Here is a 13,035-nt window from a genome sequence, read left to right on the forward strand (position 1 = left end):
ATAAAAATAAAATCTTCAAAAAAAAAGAAAAGCAAAACCAACAATGCATTATAGGGCTTTTATGTAGAGATAACATGTCTGACAAGAGTACCACCAAGGCCAGGAAAGGGAACGTAGGGCTCTTGTGTGCGCAGTCATAAAGCTTTACTTGATGGCCGATTGTGGTAGGTTAACATGTACACTGTGATGATATGGTACTGGCACAAAAACAGACACATAGATCAATGGAACAGTATAAAGAACCAGAAATGGACCCTTAGCTCTATGGTCAACTAATCTTAGACAAAGCAAGAAAGAATGTCCAATGGAAAAAAGACAGTCTTTTCAACAAATAATGTTGGGAAAATTGGACAGCCACATGCAGAAGAATGAAATTGGACCAATTCCTTATCCCATACACAAAAATAGACTCAAAATGGGTGAATGACCTCAGTGTGAGACAGGAACCTATCAGAATTCTTGAGGAGAACACAGGCAGCAATCTCTTCAACATCTGCTGCAACAACTTCTTCCTAGACAAATCGACAAAGGCTTAGGAAACAAAGGCAAAATTAAACTGTTGGGAGTTCACCAAGATAAAAAACTTTTTTTTTTCCCCCCACCCCTTCCCCTCTCCACTTTTTTTTTTTTTTAAAGATTTTATTGATTTGTTTGACAGAGAAAGACACAGCAAGGGAGGGAACACAAGCAGAGGGAGTGGGAGAGGGAGAAGTAGGCTTCCTGCTGAGCAGGGAGCTTAGTGCGGGCTTGATCCCAGGACCCCGGGATTATGACCTGAGCTGAAGGCAGGTACTTAACCACTCAGCCACCCAGGTGCCCTAAGATAAAAAGCTTTTGCACAATGAAGGAAACAGTGGACAAAACCAAAGACAACCAAGAGAATGGGAGAAGATACTTGCAAATGACATATCAGATAAAGGGCTGGTATCCAGCATCTATAAAGAACTTATCAAACTCAGCACCCAAGAAACAAATAATCCAATCAAGAAATGGGCAGAGGACATGAACAGACATTTCTGCAAAGAAGACATCCCGATGGCCAACAGACACATGAAAGAGTGTTCATATCACTTGGCGTCAAGGAAATACAAATCAAAACCACAGTGGGATACCACCTCACACCAGTCCAAATGGCTAAAATTAACAAGTCAGGAAACGACAGATGTTGGCACAGATGTGGAGAAATGGGAACCCTCCTATACTGTTGGTGGGAATGGAAGCTGGTGCAGCCACTCTGGAAAACAGCATGGAGGTTCCTCAAAAAGTTGAAAATAGAGCTACCCTGTCACCCAGCAATTGCAATGCTGGGTATTTACCCCAAAGAGAGAAATGTAGTGATCCGAAGGGGCACGTGCATCCCAGTATTTATAGCAGTAATGTCCAGAATAACCCAACTATGGGAAGAGCCCTGATGTCCATTGACAGATGAATGGATAAAGGAGGTCTGTCTAGGGGCACCTACGTAGCTAGATTGTTTGGGTGACTGCCTTCAGCTCAGGTTGTGATCCTGGAGTCCTGGGATCAAGTCCCTATTTGGGCTCCCAGCTCCACGGGGAGTCTGCTTCTCCCTCTGACCCTCTCCTTCTCATGCTTTCTCTCTCTCTCTCTCAAAAATCTATCTATACAGATAGATATATGTACCTACCCACAGTGGAATATTATGCAGCCATCAAAAATTGAAACCATGCCATTTGCAGTGACCTGGATGGAACTAGAGGATATTATGCTAAGTGAAATAAGTCAATCAAAGGACAGTTCTCATATTTCACTGATATTTGGAATTTAAGAAACAAGGCAGAGGATCATAGGGGAAGAGAGGACAAAATGAAACAAGATGAAACCAGAGAGGGAGACAAACCATAAGGGACTCTTAATCTCAGGAAACAAACAGGGTTGCTGGAGGGAAGGCAGGTGGAGGGATGGGGTGGCTGGGTGATTGACACTGGGGAGGGCATGTGTTAAGGTGAGCACCAGGTGTTGTGTAAGACTGATGAATCACAGGCCTGTACCCTGAAACAAATAATACATTATATGTTAATAATTTTTTTAAAAATGTACACTGTGACACTGAAGCAAACAGTCCAAATGGAAAAGTGTAGGTCACAGTCCAGCAAGATAAAATACAGTTATAAAAAATACTCAATTTTTAAAAAGTAGAAAAAGAGGAAGAGGAATAAAAACAAGTGTGTCACCAGAAAAATAAAAAATTAGATGGTAAGTTTAATAAACTTAACCATATCTCATAATTATATTTGACATAAATGGTCTAAGCATCCCAATTTTTAAAAATTTTTTATTTATTTATTTTGACAAAGAGAGATCATGAGTACACAGAGAGGCAGGTAGCGAGAAAGGGGAAGCAGGCTCCCACTGAGCAGAGAGCCCAGTGTGGGGCCCTATCCCAGGACCCTGACACCACAACCTGAGCCGAAGGCAGAGGCCTTAACCAACACTGAGCCACCCAGGCACCCCAACATCCCAGTTTTAAAAGATCGTGAGGTTGGGAAAAAATCAAGACCCAATGATATGATTTCTGCTATAACCTGCTTAAACATAAAGATGCAAATAGGCTACAAATAAAGTGATATGAAAAGACATGCTTTGCTTTTATAAGTGAGAGGAAATTTGGCTATGTAGTGAACAGAAAAACAGACACCAGAGCAAAGAATATTAGCGGGGCTAAAGAGAATACTTTCATGCCGATTTAGGGGTCAGTTTATCAAGAGGATATAATAGTCCTAAATGTCTTTGCACCTAATAACAAAGCTTCAAAATATGTGGACAAAAAACTGATAGGACTTCAGGGAAAAATAGACAAATACAAAATTATGGTTGGAGATTTTAAGACCTCTCAGAAATTGATAGAACAAGTAAACAGAAAATCACTGAGGGTATAGAAGACGAATGAGACTGTTAGCCAACTTGGCCTGAGAGGGGTTTATAGAACACTGCCCTACAATAGCAGCATGCTTACACATTAAAGTAAATGTCAAACATTTACCAAAATAGACCGTATTCTGAGCCACGAAAAGTCTTGACTAAGAATTAAAAATTGTACAAAGCAGCTTTTCTGACTACATGGAATTATATTAGAAATCACTAGCAGAAAACCATACACATGAGGAAACCGTACCACACGTCAAACAGCTCATGAACCAAAGAAGAAATCCAGAGGATGGTTGGGAAGTATTTTGGACCTAATGAGAATGAAAACACAGCATCTCAGCGTTTGCAGACTGCTGCCAATGCGCCGTGTGGAGATGCTCGCACTAACCACCTCTTTATGCAAGAGGAAGGGCTGAATGACTTTGCTTCCACCATGAGAAGGAGCCAGTTACACCCGAAGTAACCCCCAAAAGTAAATAATACCATAAAAACAAAAATCAACAAAACAAACATTTTTTTAAATATGGAAAATCCTTAAGACCAAAAGTTGATTTTTTTTTTCTTTAAAGTAGGCCCCACACCCAATGTGGGGCCAGCACGGGGCTTGAACTCACAGCCCTGAGATCATAACCTGAGAGCCACCCAAGTGCTCCAACGTATATACAGTTCTAGAAGCTGTGTAGTAATGGAGACACACAGAACTCAGTCCAGTGATCACCTGTGAGTGGGGATAGAAGAGACTGGAGTGAGGAAGAACGGGTACAGAGGGGCACAAAGAAACTTGGAGGGCAAGTTACTGTGGTTTCACAGGTGTGTGTGTGTGTATATGTCAGGACTGTTCTGATTGCGTTCTTCAGATATCTTCAGCTTCTTCTACCTGGTCATACTTCAGTATACCTGTAAATCCTTTTAAAAGAATTAGTGGTGTTTATATTTATACCTCCCATTTAATCACAGATTGGAGAGTAACCACGCGGTGAGGCACAAGTATTTGGTTAATTTGAATTTTAGTCACATATGTTTCTTGTAGTACTCTGTACTTGCTTTGTCTGAAGAAGGCGTGGGGAGTAGAGGTTGCCACCCTTGAGAAGACCAGCTTCATACTTGGACACACTGGTCAAGTGTTAAAGTTGGTTCAGGATGTTGTCTGCCCTCTCTCCTTGGATCATCTGGTCTAGCTTCGAGTGGTGATCCCGAATCATACATCTCGCTGGGACTTGTTCCTCTAGTGTCTCACTTGTGCAGAACAAGCCTACCACATTGCTTGGTTGGTTGATACAAACTTCGTGCATACAACATCTAAAGCAAAGCCTTGGTTCTTCCCACTGGCCCCACCTGTCTGGCTGTGTCTGGCACCCCTGTCCTCGGGTCTGTTGGCAGTCGAGCCCTGTGGCTGTGCCTGCAGCACTCCTGAGTCTGACCGCTCTGTTCCTGCATGGCCCTGCTTGTGCCTGGACCTGCCGGGAGCTGCCTTCCCTCTGCCAGAGTTCATTTTTTTTTTTTTTTTTTTAAAAGATTTTATTTATTTATCTGTCAGAGAGAGAGAGTGAGCGAGAGCGAGCATAGGCAGACAGAATGGCAGGCAGAGTCAGAGGGAGAAGCAGGCTCCCTGCGGAGGGCAAGGAGCCCGATGTGGGACTCAATCCCAGGACCCTGGGATCATGACCTGAGCCGAAGGCAGCTGCTTAACCAACTGAGCCACCCAGGCGTCCCCAGAGTTCATTTTTGACATAGTCAAGTTTCTTTTTAAGATGCCAGCTGGCTCATACGTGCCCTTCCACGAACACTTAGGTCTCTCTCCCTGGCTCCCAGCCCCGGTGAGCAGCCACCGCTCTTCCCCCTTGCCCTGGCAGTGCCCCCGGCCTCCGTTCTGGCCCTTTAGCGAGCACACAGCCGTGGCCTCTGCTAGCAGTGCTCCTTTCCCAGATGTGCACACGGCTCCATCTGATTCTGTTTGGCCTTAGCTTCTGGGCTTCAGCTTCGCCTCACCCTTGTTGAAACAACGTCCTTGTGGCTCTGTTCTGTACCCCCAGTGGATGGCGGGGCTTCTGTCTGAGTTTGCCTGTCCGATGTGTCTCTGGAGCCAGCAGGCCCTTTGGGTTATTCGTAGTTGCTTTTGTGATCTAACCTGTCAGGATGCCTGGCACAGCATGTATTCCAAATGTTTATGGCAAAGGGCTTCATCATCTTGGAGCTCTTTCCTGCACTCTGTTTGAGAAAGGCTTGTTTCTGCCTTTCCTCCTTCTCTTGTCCCCAACATCTGCCTCCTTAGCCGTCTTGTCCACTCTCCCTGATCACCTGTTCCTATCTTGTCTCTTCCCCACATATAGCCTCATTGTCCTGGTAGCACTTCCCCCTTCCCCTCTCTGGCCTCCTGCCCCAGGGCCTTTCTGCTTGCTCTCAGGGGTATCCCTTTCTTGGGTACCTGTGTGGCTTCCACCAGCCCCAGACATCAGGTGTCTCCTTAAGGAAGTACTTACTAAATGGGCTATCCTAAATGGGAAGGCATTGTTCCCAACCCTAGACACTACTGCCTGCTCTATATATTTTGCCTTCTGAGTGACCACTGTCTAATGTTTGGTATTTTTTCCTTATCTGTCTTATTTGTAGTCTTTGTCTTTGACAGTGATATTAGTTCCCTGTGGGCAAGTAACTTTTAGTTATTGCTGTGTCCCCAGTACCTGGACAAGTGCCTTGGCACATGGTATCTCTCAGTAAATACTGGACAGACAGGCTGACCGGTGGGTAGATGGACAGATGATCTGGGGTTAAACTGGTTACCTCAGGTCAGGTATGGCTCTTCTGATCTCTGGCTGGGAGACTTCATAGCCTTAAAGCCCAGCAACTCCTTCTGAATAAAAAGGTGGCCTAGAAAGATCTGAAGGCTGTGGCTATTCTATTAATGATGGGGCTTTTTTTTTTCCTAGGCTGAGGAACAAGAGATGGTTTTACATAGGGTTCATTTTGGAAATCAACATAGGATAAATCAATTTGTAAATCAGTTACATAGGGTGATTTTGGAAATTGTCTAATTTCTGCATCTTGGATCTGGACAGAAAAAGACCTCCCCTCTCATGGTATGCCGTGGTTGGAGGGGTAGTCTGGAGCTTTCTAGAATACTACTTACTGGGATATAGTACTCGGTTCCCTTGCCTCACAGCCCAGACATTCGAGTGGCTTCTGAGGTGGGTTTGGTTAAATCCATGGAAGCTGCAGATGTGACAGGTATAAGCAGTTTTGGTCCTTGGATTATAAAAGCAGGTAAAAATATATGTGCAAGTCTTAGTGGTGCCGTTTTTTTGCTCTTTTAGTTAACTCGTTCATTCATTTATTCATTCAGCCCCACTGTGTAAGCACCTGACTGCCTGCCAGCCATCCTGGGCTTTAGAGACGGAGCCTGTGGCTTTTGAGAGTACTCACTTGGCTGTGGAGCTGGTCATGGAAAGGCACACTTGAAGTCCAGCTAACCAGCACAGCAAAAGACCTGTGTGACCCTTGGTGCAGGAAAACAGGGAGAGAGCTGTGGGTCAGGGAAACAGCTGGGCTGCTGGCTGGGCAGGGTTGGGTAAGGTATTAGGGGAGCCTTTGGGTGGAACTGGAGACTTTAGAAAATACTTTGAGGTTCTAGCCTGAATAACCTTGGCATTGGTCCTGGTCCCCCTTTGCACCCCCTGTGTCCTGTGGCTGGGAATGGCAGCAACAGAGGCCTGGGGGAGTTCTCTTACCTTGATCCCAACCTGTGCTCTGGCTTGGAACCTTGGCAGAGTTGTGCCTGCCTCTGGAAGGCCATGCCTAGCTTCCTGCTCACCTGCTGCCCAGGTGAACCTCTCTTGAACCTCTCTTCAGGATTTGCAGGGCATTTCCTCTGTGCAAATGACCCATCATGGGTTCACACTGAGTTGGATTCAAGTCTTGCCCCTGCTTGCTGACCTTGTGACTCCAGGCCTGTTTTAAATCTGTGAGACTTGTTTGTGTGTTTTTAAGTCTACTTTTCCTTTTCTGATAGGGTGATTGATAATCTTTTGAAGAGAATCTAGGGTAATGATCTTGCCTCTTACCTATATGAAAAAGCAGACATTGAAATTGGGTAGCTGGAGATAAAGTAAGCAGAGCTGTTGCTGAGCTGGGAGGGAGGCCGGGTCTTGGATGTGTGGTGCTGCTGGACTGCTGATGTTTACCTTCCTTCTGGAGCTGGAACACCACCTCTGACATGGTTGGGATCTGCACACATACACTTCAGCCAGAATACCTGCCCTGGGTGTGAGCCCTCGTTTGCACACACCTCTGAAATAGTGGCTCTAAACTCTGCCAAGAGTCCAGGTGTCATGTGAAGACAGAGATGGATCCTTCGCAGGGTGGAGGGAGAGTAATACAGAAGTATGGGCGAAGGGGCCAATTGGACAGTTTTCGAACTCTTACTAAGATGTTTTTTTGTGGTCTTTTTCTTCAAAGTTTTATGAGTTTTTAGTTTACTGGATATAATTTTATTTAACAAGTTCCCTGTTGTTTATGGAAACATACATGTATGTAGTAGGTTTAAAACTGTATTGTATTTTTAAGTGTGATCTTGGCTTTGTGGATCATGTTCTGAAAATAGAAACTTTTTTTTTTTTTTTTCTATTCCAGACTCCTTTTAATTTTGGCATGAATCATAGAACACCACCGTATCCCGCCGGGGATTATTGTCTTCTGTGCAGAAGTGAGCGGAAGGACTCTTCATTCTTAGAGAGTGGAATTAAGACTGCGAGCAAATTGGCCCTCTCCATGGCTCCCAAGGGCAACAGCGTGCTGCACCTGCCCCTGTGGGTGTGCCCGGACTGCCGGCGGACTGTGGAGAAGGAGGAGCGGCACAGTGGCCTTGACCAGCCGTCGGTGAGTGCCCAGCCCAGGGTGCATGGGCTTGTCGGCTTTCTTACCCTGTGAATTACATAGTGAAATAAATAATCAGGGTTAGCATTCTGGAAGGAAACCCCTCTTACTCCATCTTCTGGTCCCTTGTTCTACCCTCTGGAGTTTTCCTCGTGGTCTTCTGTCTATACCTGTGGGAAGTAGGAGGGGACCTACTTGGTCTCACAACTTGGTCAGCAAGCTTAGGGGGCCCAAAGGATGTGTTTTGGCTTTTTTTCATCTGACCTCAAGATGTCTTTGGCAATGCCCTTTGCTGGAAAGCTCAGAAGCTGTTACAGTCTTTGGTTCTGGCCAGTCCATGTGCTGTTAACTCACCTGAAATTTTTTCCGGACACGGTTCTCAAGCCTGGATTTACCCACCCTATTTTTTCTTGATTTCTTGCCTCAGCTGAATGGAGTCATTCTTGAGGTGTTCAGGCTTATATGGAAAGGCCATAGCCTTAGTCTGCTCTTTGGCCCAGACGTGTGTCTCGGGCTATGTGCCTGAAAGGGCTTTGAGTCTGCTCTTTAGGTTCTCGAAGGACTTGGCTTTTGCAAGCATGCGAGACCCCACATTCTAGGGCTTTTCTCTTGCTTTTACTTCTGCCTGTGGGCAGCTGTTTTCTGAGCTCTTCTAACACATCCCTGCACGTCGCCGCCAATACCAGCACCCACCGGCAGCACACACTCTTGTGTCCGGGGCCTGCTGTCCAGGCCCATGTGGTGCCTGGGCCACTCCCTGGGCGCTGCTGCACACTGCGAGTCGATCTCATCTCCGGTTTCCCTGGTCTCCCCAGCCTCCCTCCTGCCAGCTGCTGTGCTGGGGACCTCTGATCTAGGGCTTCCTAGAAGGCAGTGCCCAACCACGAGTCTGCGCTGGGATGTGAACAGCTAAACCTTGAGACTGCATCGTTTATCGGGATAAAAATGTACTTCTCACCCCACCTCCCCTGTTGTGCCCCATTCCCCTGCGTTGTATTCTCCTTAGCACAGTCAACTTCTTCATTTTGCTCGTGCCCTTCACTGGCCTATACACCCCACAAGGGCAGCAGGTTTTGTGTGTTTTCTAGCCAGGAGCCATGCTTAGCCCGGCCTGTTCTAGGAAGCACGGTTTCTGGGTGAACCAACAAGCGTGGAAGGGAAGAAACCTCAGAGCCCCATAGCAAGGTTAAGAAGATGGCCTCATCAGTCCCAGTGGTTCTCCCTCGGGTCTTCTTGCTTTTACTGCTGTATTGTTTTACTTTCCTTTTAGTTTCCTTTCCGGGGCCTTGGAAAGCATTACCTTAGCTGGGCTGTTCCTGGAGGGCGGCGGTGCAGTGGTGCTGGCCAGTGTGCGTGTGCCTGTCTTGCTGCCGGACTTGTCTCCTCCATGCGACCCTGCTGCGCCCTTGCAGCCTGGCCGGCACAGGCAGGAAGGGTGGCCAGTGGAAACAGCTATGATCTGCTGGAAGTTGCCCTGGATACCGCCTTGTCAGACAAGGCTTTCTCTCACCAAAAAAGTGACTCTGGGCACTGTGTTTGCAGACTTAGACCTTCTGCTACTTTTATAAAGTTGGTGCCTTTGGCCAAGCTGGCTAAAATTGCTGGCCTTTTTTAAAAAATTGAGATATAATTTACATCTAGTAAAATTCTTTTGAAGTGTGTATATATAGTTCAGTGAGTTCTGACAGATTTTACAGTTGTGTAAGCACCACTACTTCAGTTACGATGTAGAATATTTTCATCACCCCAGAAGTTTCCCTGGTCATGTTGGTAATACCCCCCCCCCCCTCTCCCCGCCTGGCTGGTAACCACTGAATTGATTCTGTCCTGTGGTTTGCTTTCTCTCAGTGTCACATAGATGCCTTCAGGCGGGTGTGATACTTTTGGGAGCTGTGAGCTGTGCGACAGTCCCTTGTTCTCTCTGTGGCTGGATCAGTTGTGGAGATGCACCCACTTTGTTGATCCATTTGCCGCAGACAGGTGTTTGCACTGTTAACAGATTCGGATTTTGCATGAAGCTGAATGTGAAGCTTCTCTGCACATTCTTTCTACATTCTTTGTTGCGGGCGATGTGCTTTTGTTGGTCAAGGACTTTTCGTCTGTGCTCATGAAGGATGTTTGCTTGCCGTCGTCTTGTCTTTACTGTCCTTCAGGGCCTCCTGAGAGGAGTTGAGATGTACTCCTGCTTCCTCTCTTTTTTGGAAGAGTTTGTGCAGAATTGTCATTAGTCCTTCCTAACACGTTGCTGGTTCTTGGTTTCTGTTTCTCCCAGACAGTTTGGTGGAAGGCTGAGCCGTGCTTGGAAGAGACCATGGGGGGCGGTGGCCTGGTTATTCAGTTGTTACCCCCACTTTGCACCTAGGGGCCAGCTCACTTTGGCCACACTGGAGCTGTCCTGGCTTTGCTCTTGTTGCTGCACACGCTCGCTTCTCTGGTGGTGTGTGCTGTGCCCTGCTGCTTATGTGGGCTGGGAAGGAGTCGCCCTGCACATGCTGGCCCCCTTCGTGTGGCGCTTGGCCTCCCCGTGGTGTTTTCCCCGCCTGGCCCCCTGCCCCATTCAGCCCAAACCTGGGGCAGCCTGGTGCCTGGGACATCAGGTGCGGCTCTCTCCCAGTGACCAACCCCCAAAACCCCCGGCCCGATATAAGCCAGAGTCTGCCAGTATCTCTAGGGGTCTTGGGTGGGACACATCCCCTTCGTCTCCCCAAGGTGGCTGACCTGTGGCTTTTTTTTTTTTTTTGAAGATTTTTTATTTTATTTTATTTATTTCTTTGACAGAGAGATCACAAGTAGGCAGAGAGGCAGACAGAGAGAGAGGGAAAGCAGGTCCCCACTGCGCAGAGAGCCCAATTCGGGTCGATCCCAGGACCCCGAGATCATGAACTGAGCCGAAGGCAGAGTCTTTAACCCACTGAGCCACCCAGGCATCCCTGACTTGTGGCTTTCTGCCGTGGGGGACAGCTTGGTTCCCTCCTGAAGTGGATCAGGCCTGTGCCTCAGGGGGGAGGGCATCTGCTGCCCCCACAGCAAGAGTCTTCTTCCCAGAGAAGGGTGGGGCCCAGCAAGGTTGCACCGGCCACACTTAGCCTTTAAGGCCTCTTGACAAGTGTTGTCATTCTCTGACGCACTTCACAGAGTTGTCTGCGTTCTGTTGTCTGCCAAAGGTGAAGTGGCCCGTGTGTCCCCTTGTCATCAGAGGGGCTTTGTGCGCTTGTCTGGCTCTCGTGGTTGCCTGAGCTCTCTGGTGGGCCTGGCATTGGGAGTTTCTTATTGCCAGGGTGGGAGCTCCGAGTTACAAAGTGGGAGTGGAACAGAACTGCTCTTTTCTAGGTAAGCAGGCAGTTACCACAGGTTGTGGTAGATTATCAGTGAGACTTTGCCCAGCGCCCTACCTTTACAGTGCCACACTGCAGACTTCCTCCACTCCCAGACCTTGTCATCCAGGCCTGTGTCTTCCTGCAGAAACACCCCATTCACACTGGCAGGACCTTCTGACTGCACTGTTGTCCTAGAACAGCCAGAGGTCCAGGATTCCGTTGCCATCCCTTGCTTGCAAAGCCGTGGGATTCCTTTGCCTGGGACCTGGCTCAGCACCCCTCCCTCCAGCGGGTGGTGTGTTGCTGGGGACACTGCAGGCCTAGGCTCCCCAGTGCACGCTGACATCGTGGTGCTCCTGGTTGTGGGTTGGCATTTGGCGTGTTGCTCTGGCTTCAGACCTGACCTCAAAAGAGCACAAACCTTCCCTTCTCCTTTCTTTCCAAACCTCACGCACCCTCTTTGCTGTGCACAGCTCAGGTGCTGCTAACCTTCACACTCCAGGGCAGGGGTCGAAGCGGACATTCAGACCCTGGCTACCCCTACTTACCCCAGTCTCTGCTACCCTTGCAGCCAGGGGAGGCCCGCCTCCCTGGGGCTCTCGGGGCCTCTCCCTTCTCATCTTCTCTGGGGCTTCACTGCTTGGGTTAGTCTTTTCTTCTTAGGCACCAAGATCATGCCCAGGAGAGCGCAGATGCTCTAGAATTGTTCATTCTTCAAATACCCGCCTCTGACCTCAAGGTCCCTCCCAGCTGTCACCATCTCTCCCACTCCTGTAGTTTGTCTCTCTGGGGAAACAAACTCCGGGTTTGGTTCCTTTCGTGGATAAGAGGTTTTCCATTTCTTTTCCAGTTAGTTTTGGTGAATTATATTCTGAGAAATTGTTAAGAGTTCCTGGTATAAAATGGTGTGGAGACCCTGTCTTCACTTCTTATCATACCGTCCATACAAATCTTGATCCCTTATATTTGTGCTTTCTCTTTTTGTGAACTGGTCTTGCCTGAAGTCTGTCAGTTTTGTCTTTTCAAAGAAAGGACAAATCTTAAGTTTAGTTAATTTAAATCTTTTTAAACTTTTTTTTTTTTAACTTAAATCTCTCTCCTTTCTGTTTCATTAATTGCTGCTGTTGTATGTGGTGTAGACATGATTAAGCAGTGCTGGGCATGTGTGGTAAGGAAGTGTTCAGCAGCAGAGCTGAAAGCTGAGCAGAGCGGTCCCTCTCTGACTTGTCTTCTACTTGTCCTCTATCTTCCTGAGGCTTCCAGTGTTGGCAGATTCTTGTCCGTTCCTCCAAAAATGTTCTGTTCTGTTTTTTGTGTATTGGAAGGTGGTGATGGCACGCACCACAGTATCCTGCATTGTAGACATCTGTCAGTAAGTGAACGCCTGGGGTCCTCTCACTTTCTTGTCCTTGGAAGAGAGGGCTAGGATGCCATGGCAAGGTGGGGTGCACGTTGGTGGGGGGCTGCTGTCCATTTCTAAGCCTCTCTGAGGGCTGTTGACAGGTGTCTGGGGCACCAGCTCTGGGGGACCAACTGCTTCAGGGAATTGAATTCCTTGCTGACCTCACGTGGAGACCTTGTGGGAGGGAACCTGAGCCTGCTTGGGGGCAGGCAGGGAGACAGCCCTGTCCCACTTTCCACCTTTTCACCACACAGTTCCTGCTGGTTGTGACCACAAATCTGGTTTTTTTTTTTCCTTCTTCTTCTTTTTCTAAAGATTTTATTTATTTATTTGACAGAGAGAGAGCGGGATCACAAGTAGGCAGAGAGGCAGGCGGGGGGGGGGGGAGCATGGTGGAGGGAAGCAGGCTCCCCACTGAGCAGAGTCCATTGTCCAGTGTGGGGCTCGATCTCAGGACCCAGATCCTGACCTGAGCTGAAGGCAGACACCCAATGACCTGAGTCACCCAGGTGCCTGGTTTTTCTTTTTGCTCTATGGTTGCTTTTTTGCCTTCCTGAGTTC

The 13,035-nt window shown here is 47.7% G+C and overlaps 1 protein-coding gene across 3 annotated transcripts in view; it reads left to right on the forward strand.

The window, feature by feature from the left end:
- FAM193A (family with sequence similarity 193 member A) overlaps positions 1 to 13,035 on the forward strand; it is a 166,291-nt gene that overhangs the window by 57,156 nt on the left and 96,100 nt on the right. For all 3 annotated transcript variants that reach the window (XM_059379674.1, XM_059379694.1, XM_059379683.1), the window contains exon 2: positions 7,513 to 7,758. In XM_059379674.1, the coding sequence (XP_059235657.1) occupies positions 7,531 to 7,758 (228 nt within the window). In that variant the 5' untranslated portion in view covers positions 7,513 to 7,530. The remainder of the gene's footprint in view (positions 1 to 7,512; positions 7,759 to 13,035) is intronic.

This window comes from Mustela nigripes, chromosome 1, assembly GCF_022355385.1.
Source record: "Mustela nigripes isolate SB6536 chromosome 1, MUSNIG.SB6536, whole genome shotgun sequence".
Lineage (NCBI taxonomy): Eukaryota > Metazoa > Chordata > Mammalia > Carnivora > Mustelidae > Mustela > Mustela nigripes.